This window comes from Polyodon spathula, chromosome 2, assembly GCF_017654505.1.
Source record: "Polyodon spathula isolate WHYD16114869_AA chromosome 2, ASM1765450v1, whole genome shotgun sequence".
In the NCBI taxonomy this organism is placed as follows: Eukaryota; Metazoa; Chordata; class Actinopteri; order Acipenseriformes; family Polyodontidae; genus Polyodon; species Polyodon spathula.
In genome coordinates, this window is record NC_054535.1 from 17,509,851 (window position 1) to 17,533,615 (window position 23,765).

Genomic DNA, 23,765 nt, shown 5'->3' on the forward strand with positions numbered 1-23,765 from the left:
AATATTAGAAATAGTTAAGGCCCTAACAATCGTGGTGAGATCTTCAAAAAATACATCTCAATCATGAAAAAAATCTCTAAAAGAAAGTCTGTAACAGTTTAAATGTTTTTAAGTGCTATAGAGCATGCTTGTCAGTTTCTGATGTCTGGGCTTGCTTTTGTGTTCCGTCTTCATTTACTGTGATATTCAGTACTGTAAATGCACCTGTCAGACTACAAAGTTTACTAGACTTGATTTTTTGGTAAGTGATTTACAGTAAAGCATTTCTACTTATACATGTATATAAAATTGCCATTAAAAAACAATGCTACTTATTTCACGTTTCTGCCATTTCAGATCGATATTGTTACGAAATAAGAAAATGAAATGCTGTTTGTGTGGCATTACCTTAATTAACAAGGCGCTAGAACTACATTTCTGTGTTTTTTTTTCATGCTTTATTTGAAGCTTTGGCTGTTACCACAGCTGAATTGAAATTGCATTTTTTTGGCTGCTCCAAGGGCAATTGAAAATGGAGGATGACATCAGCTGCAGAACAGTGAAGAAAATTTTATTCTTATCAAGGACACTTATGCAAAAGACTTGGATTTTAGTCATCTAAAAAAATCAGCTGAGAATCCTGCCGGACTTGATTCATGCAACTAATAGGAATGTTTCAGCATTGCATGACAATACAGTCACAAAAGTCACCACTTTGATAGATGTATTTAAGGCTGTCCCAACATTTTGTTCTCCAAAATCCATTCACTTTTACAATTGTTCCTCACCCTTGCCAATATCCAGTGCTGCAGTGGAGAGAAGCTTCTCATGATGCTTTTTGATGAACTAAACATGATCGACATTGCTAAGGAGTTCATTTCAGTTAATGACAGGCGCACTCAGTATTGTGGTATTTAAGTGAATCTGTGAAATATTTACTTCAGGAACCTCCTACATAGAAGACTGATCTTCACTTCAGGGACCTCCTACATAAAAAAGTGAACATGGTTTATTTTTTATCTACCTCTTTAAACAAAATGTAAAACATGTAAAAGAATAAAAGTACCTGTAACACTTTTTTTTTTTTCTAATTAGGAGCTGAGTGCACGTTTGTTTTATTGATTAAAAATAATACTGTGTTGACATATTTTTCAGGTTAAAGGAAATCTGAGATCCATTTTCTAATATACTTATATACCGCTTACATGCCTTAAAGGGGGGGGGGTTGGGAACTTACTGCAAAGGTAAAAAAAAAAAAAAACATACAAGGATTAAAAGGGATCTCACCATAGGGAAAGCTTTTACCTTTCTTTAAAAAAAAAAACAAACAAAAAAACCCAACCACAATTAAGCCTAGAAGTGCCCAACATTTCCTACTTCAACTAAAAGGCTTTTCGAGACTAAGCCCCCAGTCTGGCACACAATTATGGCTGGGTTACATTCAAATAATTTTAACCTCAAAATGTTTTAAATCACCGCCCTACTCCCTCCTTCAGATCAAATCAGTCCCAGTCACTTTACAGGCAAGAAAACAGGCTAGTTAAATTGATGCGGACTGTAGTCATATCGCTGTGGGTTACTTTTATGCGTCAGAGACTTTTTAAAAGCAGCTTGTCTCCAGGATAGTTTTACTGCGACATGTACTATTTATTTATTTTTGTGCCATTTTCTGGTGGAACGGTATTATTATGGTACTTCTTAATGTCTAAAAATATGCGTTTTGGTTTGACAGATGTGACCACAGTTGAAACATTATCACATTCCTGGCAAGGAGTTGGATTAAGAAATTCTCTAGAAATTGCGCTGGTTTCCCTGTAGTTGCAGGACCCTTATTGGAGCCATGAAAAAAAAAAAAAAAAAAAAAAAAAAAAAAACAATCATTGCACCCCATTTTACGTTAACTGGAAACCAGACTCTGTGATAACTGCCAAAAATACAACTCATAAATAAACACACATCATTCAGAGTCGCTAGTCTTTTTTTTTTTTTTTTTTGCTTTGCATAGTACTTGCTTAAAGTAAACCTCAAAGCTTGTCTTCATTTCAAAGAGAAACACCATTGAACAGTGGTTAAATCGAAAGGAAGTATGAAGCAAACAGCCAAGGATGGTTTCTATTGATGTCCGGAGCTCGTTAAACTGAGGGAACACAAAGCCACTTTTTTAAGAGCAGTGGCTTGAAACCTGGTTCCAGGACACGGAGACCTAGTTTGAGGCAACTCTGTGGTAATGAACCCCAAGTGGCTTGAAGTTCCAAACCACAGCATATCTTTGTGTTCTCTCAACTTCTGAACGCCACCTTCTTTCTCTCCCCTGGCACCTAGTTATTCTGTGGCTGTATCGTGTTTCTTTAACCACGGCTGTTTCATTGCGAAATCCAAAACTTCATCATTCACTGCAATCCAGGATAACACTACAAAAGTTCAATGTATTTGTTTCTTATCCATGTAAAGAAACATCATAAGTAATTAAAACATTTTTCATACATTCTTTTTTACCTGTAAACAAAATGGGAGAAAAAATATCTGACGGCCAAAAACAATATCCTGTCTCAGTTCTGCTGTTAATAAGTTAAAAAAAAAAAAAATTGAAAAATTAAGTTGTTTACAGTACCAAAATTCTATGCTACTATTTAAACCTATGAACAGATATGTTAAGACTATAAATAACTTTACAAATATACATGTTAATTATTCAAATAATAAAACTAAAAACTTTGAAGATTACATTTTGTTTTTATGCGACCACATCAGTATATCCTAGATTGCAATGTTTTATGCTTTAAGTGATTTAAAAATAATAAAAAAGAATGTATATTTTTTTTTAATTACACTGCTGTTCTCAGCAATATGATACATATTTCTATTTATATATTTACAATATAAACCTTTCAGATATAAGTTAAAAGGCAGCAGCCTTAGTGTATCATTGTTGGTCCTACCAATTGGTGGAGGCAACCTGTTGTATTTCATAGCAACAAAGTCTCCCAAATGCTTGTAACTAAAATGAACATTAAAAAAAAAGAAATCCACCATATCTTTAAAACACTCAATCAGAAGTAAATCAGAACAAGTCAGATATATATATATATATCTATATATATATATATATATATATATATATATATATATAAAATCTCTTGAAGTATTACTGATGGGATTTTCAATTTACAGCAACAATGTCGGCTGGAAAATTTCTTTTTTTTTTTTTTTTTGATCAGCGAGTGTTAAAAGCATTCATTTCTTCCTTTCCACACTCCAGTATTGAGAAGAACCCTCCTCTGTACCAGTATTCATCAGCTGACTTAAACACACTATTCTCCAACACTCATGGAAGTGAGTTAAAAAAAAAATTAGATGGCGAGTCAAGTCTGTGCTGCTTTTTACTGAACCCTGATCAGTATGTGCAGATTGGGTCGCTGCAGCAGTGCAGCAGTGTGCACGTACACGAATACTGTGTTTAGACTGTTTCCATTGACTGGCTCTAAGTCTCTAAGTTCCATAAGGCTTAAGCCTTGAATGGGGTAATCTGCACCCAAACATTGTGTCTTGTCATACAGGAATCGTTTCTTGCAGTTTCACGTCTGTCCTTTCTTTAAGTTTGTAGGCACAGAATGGTTTTGCTCTAACACTATCATTAAAAAGCTAGAAGTATATATATATATATATATATAATATATATATATATATATATATATATATATATATATATATATATATACATATTGGGGGAAACAACGAAAAAACCAAGACATTGTTAAATAAATCTTTGCAAAGAATCAAAATAGTTCCTTCAAGCCAAACAGTGCTTCTCGACTTTGTATACAGCATTCAGAAAAAAAAAAGGCAAGGCTCAGGAAAGTTTCTTTAAAACTACTGTTCCATGTTTGTTGTTGTTGTTGTTGTTTCCTTCTTCATAGTAATGTGTCCAAAGGCACCAGACCAACAATCTGGAATATCTGTTTTCTAGAAAAAGGTCAAAGTGTTCAAGCCCGGATGACACCGTTACACTGTTGGTGTTTGGGAAGACAAGGTTCATCAGGGAAGGGCTCGTGGGTGAAGACGGAATCGTCCCCCGAAGAGCAGGTACTGCGAGTGTCCTGGCAGGCAGGTGAATACTGCTCAAACACTACCGACAAGTCAAGGTACTCCTGCAGAAAACATTGATTCATTTCTATCATTAATGAACTGACAGCCCAGCCCTGTGATCAAACTAAATTTCAATGGGCCGTCATGCAGGGTATAACAGTGCTCAAGATTAACAGCCATTGATAGTGGTGTGGTGCTAGCTTGTTCTTAGGCTGCACAGGGATAAGCTGAGAGTATGTTATCTGCTCACCAGTGTCTACTAACAACTGAATTACTCAGAGCTAGCATGTTTAGAAAAACAGACCTTGGAAACCAATAGAGCACTTTTATAAAGATGGTTGTAGAACTAGTTAAACAGACCTTTTCACTTAGAAATAGAACATTCATTTTTACAGGGCATACTTTTATTAATTACATTTAGTACATTTAGGACCAATCTACGAGTAACTTCAGATGCATGGGTGTACATTGGCTTCATCTGGCTTAGTGTTAGAATTCTAGTTATCATTAATGATAATTGCGTAACATAGCATAAGATACACAGTTAGAATAATAATAAAAAAAATATATAATAATTAAAAAAAAAAAAACTGTTTGCGATCCATATCGTCAATCAGCTGACCTACTTCACTCTGTGCTGGACAGCATGTACTTACATCGGTGGACATCATTGTCAGGACCCTGTCATGGTCCTCCACCAGCTGTTTGAAGGTTGGTCTCTGTGAGGGAACTGCATGCCAACATTCTCTCATTATCATATATCTAAAAGATAAAACAAGAGCTCCTTGAGTTATAAGAAAAAAGGCAAACAAACAATATATTTTTTAACTCTCCTCTGTTTCCAGAGCAATCCCAGTATGTCATCACTGAACTTGTAATCCTTACTGGCCATACAAAAACGGTGATGATAAATATAAATAAATGCATTTGGCACCACTGCCACACTCAACAGGGCTGCTTTGGCATTGTTTGCAGAGCTGCAGGTGGTAACGTTTTCGTATAACTAATTTGTACACTTGGGTACTGTGTTAAAAAGGGGAACACTGAATCTTGTGATTTTTTGCTTATATTAATTCTAAAAGGGTACTCCTCATCAAGCATAAATTATACAGATTCATATTTCAATGATGCTTTGAACCCTTTTGCAAATTGTAGATTGCATTAAAGTGTGTCTTATCCTAAACATTCCACTGAACTGTTGCATTACAAGAAGGAGCTCAGACCCCCCCCCCCCCCCCCCCCCCCCTTTGTCCTGGAATGACCTGGAGCTGCAGTACTTACAGTTCGTGTGTGCAGTTTGCAGGCTTGTCCATCCGATGGCCTTCCTTCAAAAGCTTAAATAACTCTTCAACAGGGATTCCGGGGTATGGAGACCCCCCCAGAGTAAAGATCTCCCACAACAGAACTCCATAGGACCAGCTAGGAATGAAAGACAGAGACAAAAGCCTTAAATTCAATGCTTTATTTATTTATTTTTTCTTCCCTGTGCATCCATGCATGGATAAAGTAGTTACCAATGACGTGACTAAGTGCACAAGCTATTTTAGCTAGTTTGGAGATGTTGTGGGGGTGGGGGGTGGGAGGTCCACCCCCCCCCTCCCATGAATGAAAGAGAAAAGGCTCGGCACAAACTCTATGATTGAAATGACCGTTTAATCAGATAGGTAGCAGGCCCATCTATCACTAGTGAGCTCTTTGTTAGGTCCCCACACTAGTGCTGCTGAGCAGAGCTAATCGAATTATCCACACAGCTTCAGTGGACCAGCAAACAGGAGTCACAGGCTGGCTGCACCACTAATTGTTGTAAATGGATACCTACTATTGCTTAATAATATACACCTAGACTTACATGAATTATTGCTCAGCATCCAAGCTTTGACTCTTGTGCATACATATACTTATTTAACCTATAAGTACAGTCTGTAATATTTATCATAAACAGAAACAAATATGTTTTTTTTAAAAACCAGACAAAAAAAAAAAAAACATTCACCAACATTCCCAGGGGTTAATATGCTGGCGTAATGTGATTTAATATCGAAGTTGGAATTTTACTATGACTCAAAGAGTTCTTCTGACACCACAATACAGGTGTGCTCCTTCCAGTACACACAGCCACACCTGCCTGTGTCTGTTTCTGGGGGACTGGGAAGTTAATGGATGGTGAACTGGGTTAAATGGTCTAAATGCAGTGGGTACTTTTGATCTCCTTTTAATTAAGCCCCTTAAGTTCCAGTCTGTTCTATAATGACATTTCAAAATGTGTGCCAGTTCTCTCTACAGGTATTTCCTGAAGATCTAAAAGTCACTGGCAAACTTTTTGTTGCTGTTTCTGCACAAGATTTATTAGTGCTGTATTTTGATTTACTGACTTGGCAGCAGCCCCTGTGTTTCAGGATTTCTAATATTATTGTGTGTGCATGTGTGTGAATGTTAACTTTCAAAAGTACAGAAGATACTGCTTCAGAGACACGTACTCTGAAAAGCTTCCTAAATACACACAGAAAAAAAAAAGTTTGGATTGCCAGATTCAACAATCTGTTTATTAGGTGCAATCCACCCGATTGAAAATGAATTACCAACTGTTACCTCTCTCTCTACTGGGCTCAACAGAAAAACAAACTGGATGGTTATAAAAGCCAGACTATTAAAATAATGGAACAGTTTTTAATTTTTTTTTTTTTATTAAGATAAAGCTTTGTATAGCTAAAGTAGATCAGCTTTACCTAAATGACAAAGGACAGCGAGCTGACCCCAATCTCTCTCGGGTAAAGATCCATATAAAAGCCTACACCTCTGCATTAGAAAGCAATTGGATTACAAATACTGGTAGAACCTATTTAATAACACCTTCCCGCGGTGAAACAAAAGATGAATGAGGGTGTTACAAAAAAAGCACTGTTTAAACACGTGTCTTCCCACTGACGATACTGAGATATGCAGTTTACCACGAACACTACCATTTTTATTCAACAGCGCATAACATTTTTTAATCAAATGATGGTTTGACACTGACCTATCTCCCCCTTCCCTCCTCTTTTTTATGGTCTTCTAAAGAATTTTAATCAAAACTTACACATCACTCTGGTGGGTGTAGACCCTGTCAAACAATGCTTCTGGGGCCATCCATTTCACAGGCAGCCGACCCTGTAATCAGGATGACAAAAGGAGTGATCCATCAGCATGCCCAGCCAGCCTTCATGGCTCCAGCTCAATCCCCCTCTCTAATCTGGTTTTAATATCTCTTCCTAATGACCACATCTGTCCACCGGGCAGCTGCATTAGCCCAGAATTAAGTTCATTTTCACAGCAGCTCGGCATCCATAACACCAGCTAGCAAAGTAAACAGCCAGTGTGATAGGAAATAAACTTTACAGACTGTTTAGTGATGCCAAAATCCTGACTCAATTGTTTAAGTGGTTTTAGCAAACTCCAATGTACAAAGAAATTGACAGAAAACTGGAGCCTGATGTCCTCGCACATTGTTCAAGTTCTGGTCTTTATGAAGGTTCATGATTTTTTGATCAGTTTTCCTTGCTTTTACCACGCTTATAGCAGGCATTTAGCATGCTTCACCAAGGTCAACCAAGGTTTTTAACTCCTTTAGCATACTTATATGTGATGTTGATGTACCAAGTTTGCCTGCGAATGTCCTTACACTTTGCTATTATTTTATCACAACAGTACACCACAATACACATTTTCATAAGGGCTAGGACTGGAGATATAGTGAGTGGTCGCTTGGTCAATTATATTCTTTCTTTTTAACTGATCATTTATCTCTGAAATGTTTACTTGCAAACTATCACTCCGATAACCATTCTTACATTTGTTGTCTTTTTGTAGTAGTCAATATTATGTACATCCCTGGCCAGGCCAAAGTCTGCAATCTTCATCACGTTGTCGTCTGTTACTAACACGTTTCTGGCAGCCAGGTCTCGATGAATGCACTGTGAGTAAAATGAGAGAGGGAGAGTTTAGCAGCGCTGAGCTTGCATGGAGTACACAGTACAGTTGATTCACTTCGCCCCTTCATGTGAACACTAACACATTTACTAACCGTTGCATGCTAAATTGAATGGATCTGAAAGCTAGGAGCCTGTACTGGGATAACAGGTTTGATGGTCATTTACCTTTTGGGATGCCAGGTACTCCATGCCTCGGGCCACCTGGTAAGCACAGGATACCAAATCTTTGAAGGTGAGCTGCTCGTCTGGGATTTTGCAGGTGTCAAAGGAGTAATCCATGCCAGGAGGACGCCGTGCTCTAAGATACTCTCTCAAGTTTCCTTTAGATGCGTATTCAACCAAGACGTACAGCGGACCTAGTAATAAAAAAAAAGGAATCAGCTTTTAAATACCACATGTTGTTAATATACATGTCTTAAAGTTGTGTCCACCATGCAATTGTTACCAGAGTTGGTTCCTTGCAAACACTGTACAAACAGCTAGTCTATTAGAAGTCACTTCAGGTCAGTATTGCCAGTTTTAAGTTGCACCTACCATCTTGAGTACAGGCTCCCAAGAGGTTAATAATGTTCTTGTGTTTTCCAATCATTTTCATCATTTCCATTTCAGAGACCAGGTCAGAAAGATCCTTATCTGTGGCATCGTCTAGTAAGAGAGGAGAGGACAGGAAGGAAAAAAAAAAAGTTTCCAAAATGAAATTAAATATGCTCTAAGTGTAATTATGTAGGTAACAAAGACGTCATATCTTAAGAAAAAAAAAACAATCAAATGCTTTTCTTTTAAATATACCTTTAAGCATCTTCACTGCAACAGTGGCAGGCTTGTTTGGCTTGTCTTTGTCTATCCCTATAGCCTCTGCCATAACCACCTGTCCAAAGCAGCCCTCTCCCAGCGGCTTTCCTAACGTCAGCCTGGAAAAAAAACAGGTAAATGGGACATTTTAGAGGACAAGAAGCAGCGTACAGATTGTTGAAAGGTGTAGAAAACATGTTTTAAAATCCATGACCCTACTATTTAGTACTCTTGTTTTCCTTTCTAGTAAGATATTTATTATTAATTTTTTTTTTTTTTTAAACGTCCCAGAAGGTGAAACATTAAAGAGGATACCTTTTGTTCATGTTGGTCCGCAGCTATTACAGTCTCCGAACACTCTCTGTGCTAGACTCTCTCAGGATAAATATTAAACTGTGGCAGAGCTAGCAGAATTCTAACTGGAAAGGGACGCTATCTTCCCAGCAGTGAATGCAAGTGGGACTATGAAAAGGTTTGGACCAACATGGAGAAGGACAGCAGAGTTCTGTACCTTCACAGACTTGTCAAAGGAAGAAAATCCATTGCAAAAGTTAAGTTCAAGTGCCAGTTAAGTCAAAATTCCCAGGTCAAGCTAATAGAGGGTAGGCACACTGATTTGAAATGCTTAGAGATGGGGCCTCACCTTGTGCGCTGAAATTCCCACTTCGGATCAGCAGGCAGCTCCAGCTCCAACACGTTCGCCAGCACTGGTCCATCGCTGGATGACAGGCGGGCGATTCTGACCAATGGGGTGTTGGAATTCATGGACGAGTTGGAGTCCAAGGACACCTGCTTGAATACAAAGAACAGAAACTGTTATGTCTCTGAAAGTTGACAGATTTACTTCAACTAACTTGACTGACATAATACCCCCCCCCCCCCCCCCCCCCCCCCCCCCCCCCCCCCCCCCCCCCCAAAAAAAAAAAAAACAAAGAGCTTCTGTTATCAAATTTTAAATCGCATGCCTTAGTTTTAGGCTTTAGTTAAGGATTTAAACAAGTTAAATAATGCTTTAATGAAAAACTAAATGAAGCAATGTAAAAATAAACTTATGCATATAGATAAAATATATGGAGGAATTCTAAGCTATTCAATGCTGCCATTTCAGATCCCCAGTGACACTTACAGAGTCAATTTTAGGACAGCATCTGAAATCATCTTGTATTTATTTTGAAGGGAGTTAAAGGGATTTAAAAATGTTTTTGGTTGATGTACAAAGGTTCCCAGTGTCCCTACAGAGAGGTCTGAAAACACAATGTGTACACCAGGTACTGCATCTAGAGAATTATAGGACAGGAGAAAGGCAGGCATTCAAAGTAAAACAAATATTCAAATATTTAATCAATAAGTAATTTACACATTAGCAAAAGCTGACATGAGAGCGAGGAAAAAATCAATAAATCACATGCAGACAAACAAAGACAATGCCACGACTACCACCACAGTGACACAGCAAACAGGAAGTGAAGGTCTGCAGTAACCTTGTAGCTACTTTCTGTTACCTGTCTCTTGAGGGGGAACTTGGAGAGTTTCTGAACAGTAGGAGTGCTGAGGGTCTTCTTGGTGGACATCCTCATTCTGCACAGGATGACGATGACGATGGTCAGGATGAAGAGGACGCAGCCTGTCACGTAGATCAGGATATCAGCGTAAACAGAGCCTGAGTCATCCTCCTTGACCATGTCTTCCACTGTGGAGAAAGGGCAGGGGTCAGCGGAGAGCACTAGGCAGATGCTAATAAAACTACCTGAGTGCAGCTGAAGCTTGCTGAACTACCTAACCTTACTGTACCTTTAATCTTAAATGGCTAACTGTACTACACTGCAGCTCTATTGTTGTCAATCCACACATTGCTGCTGCCCATAGCAGTGCATTGGACTTTTGTATTTTTCTAGTTTATTATATGTGAAAATACATGCGCACAAAAACTTGCAAATAACGACAAATGCAATTTATGACAAATACGGGACATTCCAAAGAGGACATTTTGCACAAAAGGTAGAATAAGCCCCATCACTGCCCCAGTTATGTAGTATTTTCCTAGCCATTAAAACAACCACAGCAGGTCACAGTCAGTGTCGTATGGGAAGAGCAGATATACTGTACACGCAAGGCTATAGCTATATCCCCCTGGGAAGTCATTAAAACATGCATGTGTAGGAAAGAGCACAATTCAATGATTCAGCTCTAATTGATGTCAAACTGTCGTTTGCAACACTGTCTGAAACAGTGGAATTTGAAGCTCCAATGGCACTGGCTGGGTTGTCATAAAAAATAGCTGCAGTAATTAATGGGATGAGGGTTATGGATTCCTTTCATTTTCTAAGTCTTGGCTGCAGTTGGGTTGCATCTCTTGTGTTTAAGTGTCCTTCACGAGTAATTAGTGCTGTCATTTGAACAACTAGTATATATTATATTTATCTGTCTGGCAAATGGGCTTGAGTTAGATGAACCCCCTGTAGCGCCACTAAACTCTTAAGGCAAAGATTCACTTGGCATTCAAAAGGGAGTTGAACGGAGCTATTATATAAGTCAAATTCAATAACTCAACACAGGTTTCACAGATTGTGTGCACATTCAGATGCACCAGATGGATAGTTTACATTTTTTAATGCCTATCTTGAATCGTGTTGTTTAGTGTTTCAGATGCACACCTTTCAAATCAACCCCAGTACAGAGTTCTCTCATTTCTCCACCCAACATTGATTACAATTAGAATATACAGTATAGGCAATTATACAATGCAGATGGTTCTGTGTAGTATGAAACAGTGACTGTGACCTGCATGTGGACAATTTTAAAAACCATTTTAAAAAAGGACATCACATAACAATCAAAAAAACAGGATAGACTTTAAGAGCGTCCACTTGTCATAAGATTCAGTGCTGACTACTTCCTGTTGTGCTACATGTTTGGGTGACGCTACATTTTCTGTATAGTGTCATCATGTCCAAACCTGCAATGTGAAATGGTTTGAAATCAGACTGTTTTGATAGCAGTAGATGTAGATGTGGTTGAACAATCCTTTTGTTTTCTTGATCTAAGAAACAGATCTATGACCTAGTTACCCAATGGCCCAATTAAATAAAGATTGATAATGCTTCAACTTATGCTTTTTTTTTAAACAGTAAAAAAAACAAAACAACAAAAAAAACATTATAGCATTAAAACAAACAAATGATGGATTTTATCTGACCATTTTTAAAATGTACAAATTGCTGCTTAGAAATTTAACATGAAATCACATATAAATAAAATGTGACTTTGTTTTTTTAAAGCATTACCAAATGATTTACTGTCTTTATAAAGCAAATATTCCAAAAAAAATGCTACATCAATGTAAAGAGAAGGAACTTAGACTTCCACTGCGTAGCACTTCAATCAAACCTGGGTTATAATTTGAGCTGAATCAGATTCCTGAGGTTGGGGCCTACTGTTAAGACAATTTAAGTTCACAGTAAAACCTGCAAATGGACCAAACTGCTATGTAATGGGGAGTCTTTAACCCCCTCCCTCCTGGTGTATGTAAAAAGAACCCACAGATAGCCTCAGAAGTGAAAACCCCATGAAAGGAGAGACCAAGGCAGGCAAGAGGAAATACCTGGTACCACGGACAGCCATGCAGAGTGGTGCGTGTACCCGATAGAATTCCCAGCCAGGCAGGTATACTTCCCCGCATCCTCATAAGTAACATTGGGCAAGAGCAGGATTTCTAGCTCCTTATCCGTTGTGTTAATACCTGCCGTCTAGGTGAGAGATGGAAAGGGGAGGAGAAGGACGAGGAATGGAAGGAAAGAAACAAAAAATATGAAAGAAAAGTAAGCCAGAATATCCCGAATGACTTTGACACCACAGATCCCCTCTCCATCAAAAAAAGGAAGAATGAAGCAGATTTTTTTAATGCATGTCGTCTCCTGTAAAAAAAAAAGACCCTCTTTCTCCATGTTGTGGCAACCTTGTGTGTGCACCTCTCCCAGGACACCTGCATTTAAGCAAAAGTTCCCTTCACCAGGCTGTCTATCACTCTGTCCCATCACAAGGCATGCAAGCCGAAAGCATTGGATGAAAAATGCCCAATTTCTTTGGAATAGGTGGCAAGCACTACAGAACAGAAGGCTAGTTTTGAAAGAGAACAGACAGACAGTTTTAGTTAAGAGATGGGCTTTCTGCAGCAAAACATCATGGAACGGAGTTGCGTTTAGTGTCCAGCTAACCAGATATATTAAAAACAAAACCCACTGTTTTGAAGAAACAAAAAAGTGTTTTGCTGTAAAATGCCCAGTATGAGTAAATATTTGAAAATCACGTATAAGGATTATGAACAGAGAAGCAGAAATATCTCAGAAAAGGAAAAGCAGTGGATCAGATAATAAGGGTCCAACTAATTTCAATGAAACATCTCAAATTTGATATGGCAATTATTGTTATTTTTTGTTACTGTGGGATATTTTTCAGTGGCACTTATTTCCATCGCAATGTTCGAGAAAGAATATTGTTTAAGTATAATGTTGGATTATATCCAGTATATTCTATATACATATGTATATATTAATTATACCCTGTACATGCTGTTAGAAATGTGTGGCATGCTCTCCAGCCTGTGCGTGCATGGGGCCTGGGACAGAGTTCTGTGTTTACCTGGTGTCGGTTTGAGAATATGAAGCCAGAAAGGCTTTTCGGCGAAGCCTACGAAATTGGAGGCTCTACAGTGATACTCTCCCACGTCCTGCTCTGTCACATTGTACAGAGCCAGCTTAGCATCAGCTTCAGCCTTTTTACTTATCCAGGACTGCAGAAACAGATACACATTTCAGTGAATAATACTGTTCAGTAAACTATTCACCATTAACTCTGTAATCACAGTCAAGTTAGGGGGAAACTCAAGGGTGCTGTGCCTAGGAGAGAAGAACTACACGCACTACAGGCTGTTTTGTAGGGATAGGATATCAAAGTATCCTAGCTGTTGTGGGCAATAAGGGAAACGTTTAATTTATTTTCTGGCTGATTTTTAAACAGGGGTAAATTGCATTTCATCTCATGCCAGATGCTGTGTGGGTCCCCTTTTGCATACAATTGTCTCAAAAACAGTCGCATGTGTAGGTTTTCCTTTTGGCCTAACACCCTTGATTCTGCTTTTGATCCCAAAACAGATTACACTTGTAACACTTAAGAGGTTTTATTAACCACATTATTATTATACATTCATTTATTAAACATTTGCATCAGATGATAAGAAAGCCGTGAATTGTTTTTTCTGTTTCTTGCAGAAGTCTGACTCCAAGACGCTTTAGTGCAAAACCGACAGCCAAAAATCCTAAATAAAAAAAAAAAAAAAGCTTTCTTCCTTGTATACTGCACACGTAACATTGTAAGTCGTCAAGATCTGTTTAAAAAGGAAAAAGCTCCAAGCCAATGTTGTTTCAATTATCTGGGAGTCCAAAATAGAAGTCTGAGACAAAATATGAGCAGTCAGTGGTCTGTCTCTGCTGCTGACTCTGCCCTTTGTGAATTGGTAGTAATTTTTTCCATAGCTTTTCGGGAGACTCTTCTCTACTAAATTAAGTGGTGCATCTGAATTAAATGAATTTCAGACTGCTAATGGGGTTGCTCAAAGCCGCCACCAAGGCGTTTCAGCTATTTCCAAACCAGATGTTTTTATTTTCTTTCAGATTGGAAAGCCGTGCTTGCTTCCCCTAATTAACTGCTTATGGAAGCACAGAAATACCCCCTCACACTATTTTCTGTTGTACAACCCATTCCAAAATAATTTGGGACTTCAAAAGTAAACAAGCTAAAACTGGTATTCACGTGAGTCTCTGTACACATGGCTTCTTTTGGGCAGCATCTTCACAAGGGCAGTAAAAGGTTACAGGAGTACAGAAACAAGCACTTGACTTTAAGTAAACTTTGTAAGAAAGCATTTAACCCTTTACTATCTAAATTAGGATGCAAAAACAAAAAATGCTAGTTCTTGTTCCTGAGCGTGAAACTGCGGTATGCATTATAGTAAATTATAGTTGAAATCAAGTAGCATCACTGTACTGGAACGCTCCATGATTTGGAAAAATCCTCATCTGACACATAAATTGCATTCCTCTGCATATTCTGCTCAAATCCCTAGCCCATTGTTCAGCATGGTCCCTTCTGATAAAGGATTAATCCCTGTTGTGTACTACCAAAGGGAAAAGCTTAGGCCTACTTCCCAGACCCCATGGTTACAGGTATTTATCTCGTGAACTCCAACAAAATCCACAAACAAAGGATTTCATTATTTTCAGTTTCAAACAGGAGGCTACAGGGGACACGAGTTTTTAAACAATACAATTAAAGTGACACTGCAGTCTCATAACGACTATTGACTGAAAGGGCAAAAGTGATGTTTATACAAACACTGGATACGTTTCTGTGTCGCAAATTATCTGAATGTGAACTGTACAACCTCAGGGGCAAAAACAAACTCAGTTTGCAATTACAATTTAAAGAAAACACAGTACATCACATTAAATAGTTTTGTTGGTTAGAATACAGGTTTACCCATTTCACATGTATCAAAAGTGAACATTGCCAATGGTAAGCAAATAAAGCAACATATACTGTAACTTACAATCTCTCACCTGGCAGCCTAGGCAAAATAAATCCAATTTCTTAATTTTTTTCTTATTTTTTTCTTTAAAACTAAAGTAATCTATCTTGCCCCCTTGGGCATTTTTTTTAAAAAAACGTAATTTTATACATTGAGCAATCACAGTTAGTTAAAGTCGTTGGCTTCTAAATGTAAAATAGTCTTTCTTTTATGTTTTTAATCATTTAGCAATAGCCAGGTTGAGAAAAACAATTTTTTTTTTATATCGTCATATAACACAACATACGTTACGCAGAGAGGACTAGCGCTATTTACCACTTACTTTCAGTACGGTGACGTAGGGCACGCCATCCGACCCATATTTGCTGCCATTGACCTCTATGTGCTTGAGCCACTGGATGTGGGGCTGGGCGTCGCTGTACACTTTGCAATGGAACTCGACATTGCTGCCCAACACTACCGACTGGTTAGCGGGTAACCCAGCCTGCAGGATAGGTCTGTGGGGTGACCTCTCTGATTATTGGGAGGAGAGAGAGAGAGAGAGAGAGAGTTAGAAACACATTTCTGTCTTGGTCCCCGCATTTGGGTAACAGTGGTGCCATTGTTTTGAGGAACTGATTTGATTTTGTCAAGTCAGCAGTCCTCAGCGTCATTAAAACTTTTTTTTGTATAAATTAGCTTTTAAAAAGGTAGACTTGTGGAGCAATGTGAGACAATGCAGACAAGCTCATCGTCTTAGAACTGCTTGCGGTATTCTCTCCCATCTCTGAATGTAAATATTGAGACTGGACTTTTCAGTACAGCAAGTGGAAATGCAATCCAGAAATGTATTTACTGATCTTACCCAGGACGTCGAGCTGGTATGTGTGGCTGATGCTACCGTGCTTGTTTTCCACTACGCAGGTGTAGTTTCCCCGGTCCGAAGGAACCACACTCTCCATCACAAGGCTCCACTGCTGGTGCCTTAGCTGTCCAAAACAAATACAGTATTAGAAGAAAAAGGAATGGTTTATTATGACTGTATAAGTTATTTGTTTGTTTTATTTATTTATTATTCTAATTCATTATCAGGAAAACTATAAACAAGTAGCCAGCTAAGATTGTGCCAGTAAACCACAGACGCAGGTAATGTACCATAAAATTACAAATATATAAAAAAATATATATATATTTTCCAGATTCTTTAGAGGCACTAACTGATAGCTGTAGAACAATTTTGCATCATCAATACAATGGTCAACATTGACAAATGCAGACCAAAAAAGAAATAATAAAAAAAAACAAATTTCCAATATTTTAAACCACTGTTTGTCTGAAGAGAAGTCTGTTTTACTTATAGCTAATGTATACTGTTGCAATATACTGCACCAACCCAAATTTCAGTCTGTGTATACAAATGTAGTTAGAAGTCCTTACTATAATGCTTGTTTTTCATGCAATTAATAAAATCATTTTTGTACAGCTTTGTATTAACCCTCTGGAGATAATATGAATAATAACTGTGCTACTTATGAAGCCTGGCTAGTTAAGGTATTTCCTGCATTGCTAAAAGGGTAAAGCAATTAGTTTTTAACATTGTTTGATTAATGCTGAGCTCTCAGCATAAGCAGTAAGGTGATTAAATATATCTAAACTGTTACTGGGTGTCCAGAACACTGTATCTAAGGAACACAAACAATTCCTCCTTCTCTGGTTACAAAGCTATGGACCACTTATTCTCATAAATTAATAAGAAATTGCGTAGGTGGTCTGAATTTAAAAACATATATCTATATATTTGTTTAAAAATAATATTTTTTGCTCTTGTACATCTTTTGGAAACCCTAATGCATTGTACACTATTGTGGATGTCTTCCTATAGGTCTTGATCACAATGTAAAATATTATTAAAAATAAACCAAAAAACTATGCCACCGCTAAACAGCAATGACTTGAATTACAATTTCAATATCTGTATAAATAATTGGGCCAAACCACAGACTGCACCAAATCTCTTATTCCTGAAAGCTGTACTTCAACCTGAGTGGGAATGTGTTTATTTCAGTGTATTAATTCTGGAAGCCTTCTTGGATTTCTGTTTTAATTACCAACATTCTTGGCTCATTGGTACACCTTCTCCTGCACTCACGAAGTTCAACGCCAAGTCTGTAACCCAGTGTTCATTATGGTTTGAGAGGGATAATCCCACACCACTGCACTACCCTTGGGGGTTACTTAATGTGTAAACAGGCATTATATGATATTAAAGATTCCAAAAAGGATTAAAATGTTAATGAGCTTATGTGGTACAAGTCATAGAGGTTTAAAACTAAAGGACTATAGATTAAGTAGCATGGGAAATATGGCATATTGGAGCTTTCAAGAATGTCAGACTCCCAATGTCAGCAAAATAATTAGGCTCTCAGATCACTTGGCCCATTAAGTGAATTTATCCCTTCATCAATCCAGGTATGACTAACTTTAATAGGGTTTAACGTGACCGTATGAGAGGAAACGGTAAGTGACCCATGGATAGTGAGCTAGGCTGGTCATTAGACATCTGTGTTTAAGGGGTTCTGTTTAAAGTTTATTTTCATGTTATTCCCAGAGCCTGGTCTGTCTGCCACTGAATTCACCAAACAGGATATTCTTTTATTAAAAGCAGCCCATTCTTTTTGAAAGCGAACCAGATAGAAATAGAATCATTGGGGCTACAAAGAGAGAGAGAAAAAAGAAAGCACACACGCACGCACACACAAGCGCTTTAGGAACTTGATTCAAGAGTGAATCCGGGGAAATGTTTTGTTTAATATAAATTTAAAACTGGATTGTTGTTGTGTGCAATTTACAGAGAAATTAATCGTTATCGTCTAATCCTTCCTTGCAGTCTAGGTCTTCAAGGAGCGCAGACGGCATGTAGATTTCTTTGTGCATGTTGATAAAGGGCATGTCCTTGACCATGCAGCTCTCTAACAAAGACATCATCTCCATGTGCAAGTAGGGACAAAGGGAAGCTTCCTGATCTGTCATGTCCGTTCTTCTTTATGTCTCACTCACAGATTGGTCTCCTCGACAGAACCCTGCACTCTTACACCTACCTGCCTGGTGATCAACTCATGTTAAAGTATAAAAAAGTTTAAAATACACTGGAATTTATCTAAATCATGGGGGATCTGCACAGACTTTTAAACCATTAACGGTATGCGTGGGTCCTCTTTAGTGAGTAAAATTTACAATTTGGTTGCATTTTTAAAATATTTTTTAGAATAGTTAGTGGGTTGACAACTTTGCAAATTGTACAAGTATAGTGAGATAAAAGATGGATAAACCTATTTTTCAAACAGTTTGTGCTTGGTTTACTCCAACATATTAGATATCAAGCAGCTAATAACTGGTTCCCTGCTTTGTCCAATGCCTATATTTAAAACCATTTGTTTGTAATAAGAAAGGAACATCTGAAAAAGTCTCTGTTTGTAAGGCTACAACAGTTTTGCTCCCTTATCTAGAGTATGCTTTTTACACATACATATCCTACAATATGTACTATATACATTCCAATCAGGTAATGTATAGCGCCTTTGCAGACTATTTTAATTACCTGGAAATATTCCTGCGCTTCATGCTACTTCAATAACATTGTCTAGTTGGAGGAGAGTCATTATCAAGGCTAAGGTAAATATGTGATATTTTAGATACACACACATCCAAACTGTAAAGGGATATTTTATACCACACCTTCAAAAACTTGCTGTTTGAGCTATTATCCTTACCAGAGCTACTAACCAGCTGCTTTACTAAGCTCTGGTAAGGTTAGTAGCTCGAACAGTATATGACCCTTAGTCATAAATTATTAATTAAGTTAAAAATATAAGAAACAGACAAACGTTTCCGGCAGTGACATATTTTGTTCAAGTAAGACCTCCAAAGTTATTGTCCAATTTGTCAAAACCACCCATCAATACACAGGAAGACGCAAGTAAACTTATCAACCCAATAGGCTTTCACTACCGCCACGGCGATTGTCTCAGATGACAGGTTTTGTCCAGGGAAAGTGAAGCCTGTCAAGCAGTACCCTAATCCTTTTGGAGTGACACAAGCCTTGTCAATCAGTCACATTAACTCTTCTGTTACCATGACAGAACTGGGGGTAAAGGGCACTCATTACTCCGTCAAGGTCAACATCGTGTATGTGGGGAATGCTAATGGTTTCAAAACAGTGCACGTGTGTGGGGGAGGTCCAGCAGACATATGAGCAACTTTCTAACATTCACAGAAAACCTTACGCAAAATAACTTCTGATTTTTCTTTTACATAACAATTTATCTAAAATCATAATATTTGTTCTTAAGTAAATGTTGGGTGTCTACCTCTAAATCAAGAAAAATTACAGGATTTATTTTAACTGGATGTCGGTTTTTACTGATTTATACCCCATTTTTGTCTATTATTCAGGTACTATTTTCTAGGAAATACACAATAATTTGATTAAAATGCTGTTTTATTTTGACTCCAACATTGTCATAAGCAGCCCTACACTGTATCCTGGGATACAGCTGATGTTTAGACATCAGAGGATCAAATAACTGTCACTTCACAAACACACTATCACGTCATTATGTTGGCCAATCAAAGTCTGATTATTAGAGCAATTGCTGGGCATAATAACTACTACCTTGATTATAAACTAAACTGAAATACTTACACAAACATATACTATTTTTAGTGGACGAGGAATAGGGAGAATACTTCAAAAGATAAGTTTTGAAGTATACAAAAAGCAAAAACAGCAGAAGTGGGTCAGGTGAGGCAGAGGACGCATAGCGTTGTAAATACTGATGCATTGAGGTATATGTTCAAGCTGACAATAAAAGAACACACTGAAAAATAAGCAACACATTAAACTAAAACAATAAAATGAACAGAGAGACAAGCAATCTATGTATGCGGCTTTTACACACGCTTTAATAAAGAGAGTGCAGAATGTTATTAACTGTGTTAATGAGTTTGTCAGAGCTCTGTGCTTTACTGGACAGCCACTGTTTATTGCAGAGAAGTATCTATCTGTGACTTCATGCAGTACTGTCAGTACTGTCTGTCTATCAGCTAAAACACTGCCTAACACAGACAATCTTAAATTGTAAATATCTGAGAGAAAACGGTGATGCTTTAGTTGGTAAACTTACATGGAACGCATTGATGGGAATGTCCAGTGTGATTTGTGACGCGTCTCTCGATGGCGTGGTCCAGTTCTGTCAATTTTATTTTATTTTTATGATTTCAAGGCGAATAAACCTGGCTTGTTTTGTGTCATGTTCATACCTTCTGTACATACTGTTTCCATCATCACAGTGATTACCCAAACATTTGCAAAGTACCAGCTAACTTGGGAAAATGTGGCTTTGACTTGCACAGATTGTGCTTCATCATACATGCAAGGGACATTAAAACCTAATCAGAAACCAGAACTGCATACACTGAGATTTTTTTCCCCCCCGATTTTTACAGATTGTATCCCTATTTTATTATATGTAAAATAAACTTCAAAAATTTCCTGGAAATCTTTTTTAAAGATAAAGTCTGAAAACGCGGCACACTAGTTTTAAGTAATAAGTGTTATAACTAATAGGTTCCTATAGGGAAGACATTCCACTTACATCCTGAAACTCTTGCCTAGGGTTGACAGCTGATGATAATGATATCTCTCCTTTAACTGTTACCCAGAGAAAGTCCAGACTGCATCTGTATTCAGAGGTGTGTTTCCCTGTTCTTTCGGCCGTGTTTTATCTGGTCTGGGCAGATCTCCATGGCAATGAGGTAAGTAATGGGTAAACTCCTTCAAGGGGGTCCCTTGGAGAATTTTTGAAATGGTATTTATGTTTGTAAATTACTGGGTGTTAACAGTTATGAACACCATGTGGTGAACTGCGTCAGAAATAACTTTTTTCTTTCTTTCTGAGATGTTATAAAAAAGCACCCAGACAAAATACTACCTTAGCTGCTTTTTATTTTTTTATACAATTTTTACTACTGTGCACCTTTAGAAAATTACTGTGAAGGACGTTGTGAGTGTGTTTTATATGCTTGTGGAGAGAGGTCTAAAAAAAATTGACCGTGCGACTGCCATGTTGCTGATTCAGGGTTAATGAGGTGTTACCTGGAAGATCCTGGCTGTTGACTCAATGCTGATGAGTGAAACTAAGACCAACGCCGTATTTGCTAATGGGTTGGTGTGTAAATATGATGTGGCTTTTCAACAATGCCTCTTGCACCGCAACCTCTTCAGTATGCTGGGTGTGAATAGCAGAATGAAGGGTGCGAATAGCTCAGTGGTTAGAACCCTGTTACTCGCTTGTGACAGGTACTTACTGATTTAATTTACTGGGTTCAGTTAAATACTGTAACTAAACAATATGGACTTGAACAGAGGACAATCTCCACCTGTCAGCTGAACATCTGAATGATTCAGAAAGTGAGTTTAAAAGCTTCAACCTTCAGATAAAAGGTGAACTGGAACAAACATTCAGCAAGTCAGGTCCCCTAGAGCACCTGTCTGATTCCAAGGATATTTAAAGCCCTTTAGTGTCTGGCCGCTAATCGTTTTTGAACTTTACTCTCAGCCGTCATGTGACTGGGTTTGACCTATCGACTCCTGATCACTGACACAGGGTGAGGATTAGCGTGAGGCTGCATGACAAGTTTGGTTTATTAGCAGTGTAATAATGTCTCCTCTCACCTTGATGCCTCCAATACGGTGCTCCCCCCTGAACTCCTTGCCGTTCTTTAGCCAGTGGATTGTGGGTATTGGGTTCCCGGCTGCCTGGCAGCGGAATCGCACTGTGTTGGCAGCAGGAACTGCTAGGAGCCTCTTCTCCATTCGCTCCGGACGTGTCCAATATGGAGCTTCTGGGGCAAGAAATATGGATCAGTTCACAAAGGTTCGTCTCACAGCAAGTGGGTCAAAATATGTACAGTAGTATATATGGCAGGTCCAGCCTCTGCTCTTCTATTCTATGCTACTGTAGATTGTACACATGGAAAGTATCAGCTTACCGTTAAGGGAGAAAAGGGTATTTTAATTACATACCTGTACAAAGGGTCTGGGGAGAGATCTCCCACTGTGTGCAAGCATTCATTGAGAATGATTGGCGTTGGTCGAAAAATGTTTTTTTTTGCCATTTTTTAAACTAACAAAAGTCAATTTATTCCTGAGTCTACATATGCTAGGGTGTCAGTAGCATGCTCAAGTATAAAACCAAGTAACTGCAAAGAAAACAAGCACCCTATTAAAGCAGCTCTTCATAAGTCGAAAGGTTTATTCACAATTCAGTCTGAAAGTGAACCATGAAGGGTGCGACCACATATAACATACACTCGTTTGGCTAGAATGAGAGGTTTGTTTTCTAAGGACAACACTTTGGACCAAGGGCCTCAACACTTTATGCATTTTCCTTTCCAGATATGCAGAATGAAATAAAACCAACCTTGTTCACTTAGTACTCTGTGCTGCCAACACACAGTCCCACCTTGTCCCTCAACTGTATACATCTACAAATTCTCTTAGGTTACCTTGGTTACAAGCCAGGCTAGACAGTATACTGGTATACCAAGCCAGAAATAATTCTCCTTTCTATAATATTTTAAGGGGTAAAATGAACAATAAAACATGAATCCCACATTTGTTGCTTACAAATATTTGGGCTGTATTAAGTGATTATTAAGTGATTCCATTTCACTTCGGTGAGAAGTTACAGCAGTGAAAAGTCCTTTTTTAAATTGTTTCTTTGATGCTCTTTTCAATGGTAACCTTTATTAAGTTGTCTCATTTTTCCCCACTGGGAGGGGCTGGAAAGGAGAACTCACACACTACCGCATAGCTTGAGAAATTGTTGTCCTGTCATGTGATGTCTTTCTCACCCGGCATGGGGGCAGCAGTGTAAAACAAATTAATTTTTCACAGCTCTGAAGCCTCCTTGATAAAGCCAGCGAAGAGGGCAGACCTGCGTTAGTGAAGACATGTCTACAACAATCCCAGAGCCATCTCTTTCAAAGCTTGAAAGTAAATGTAAACTCAAAGACCTTTTCTTCTCTGGTTTATTGCTTATTTTGTTGGGGCATAAATAGAAATACCTTCAATTCCTGTATGCTGGGCAAAGAGTCTAATTTTAGTTTTGAATCGTGATTTATTACACAATAAGATACAGTGCACACACTCACACACACTGTAGCCAGTGTAACATACCCTTTTTACATGCAGATACTGGTTTAACTCCTAAACGCAGAAAAAATAGTGGAGTTTCACTGCCAAAACTAGGTAATGCCAAGATGGTCGCTCTTGGAAATTAATCATAAGATTTGAAGGCTTCTAGTTGAAGTGTCTG

The 23,765-nt window shown here is 38.1% G+C and overlaps 1 protein-coding gene across 7 annotated transcripts in view; it reads right to left on the reverse strand.

Moving 5' to 3' along the window:
• Nucleotides 1-3,168: 3,168 nt before the first annotated feature.
• LOC121330903 (fibroblast growth factor receptor 3-like) overlaps nt 3,169-23,765 on the reverse strand; it is a 52,565-nt gene continuing 31,968 nt past the window's right edge. For 2 of the 7 annotated variants that reach the window (XM_041277856.1, XM_041277882.1), the window contains exons 5-18: nt 22,121-22,290; nt 16,253-16,376; nt 15,731-15,921; nt 13,464-13,614; nt 10,328-10,515; nt 9,469-9,617; nt 8,823-8,944; nt 8,568-8,678; nt 8,199-8,389; nt 7,893-8,015; nt 7,142-7,212; nt 5,347-5,484; nt 4,722-4,827; nt 3,169-4,127 (exon numbers count right to left, since the gene is read on the reverse strand). In XM_041277856.1, the coding sequence (XP_041133790.1) occupies nt 3,963-4,127; nt 4,722-4,827; nt 5,347-5,484; nt 7,142-7,212; nt 7,893-8,015; nt 8,199-8,389; nt 8,568-8,678; nt 8,823-8,944; nt 9,469-9,617; nt 10,328-10,515; nt 13,464-13,614; nt 15,731-15,921; nt 16,253-16,376; nt 22,121-22,290 (2,000 nt within the window). In that variant the 3' untranslated portion in view covers nt 3,169-3,962. Of the gene's footprint in view, nt 4,128-4,721; nt 4,828-5,346; nt 5,485-7,141; nt 7,213-7,892; nt 8,016-8,198; nt 8,390-8,567; nt 8,679-8,822; nt 8,945-9,468; nt 9,618-10,327; nt 10,516-12,426; nt 12,572-13,463; nt 13,615-15,730; nt 15,922-16,252; nt 16,377-22,120; nt 22,291-23,765 lie in introns of all 7 variants that reach the window. The other 5 variants (XM_041277873.1, XM_041277909.1, XM_041277864.1 and 2 more) reach the window with 4 other exon arrangements.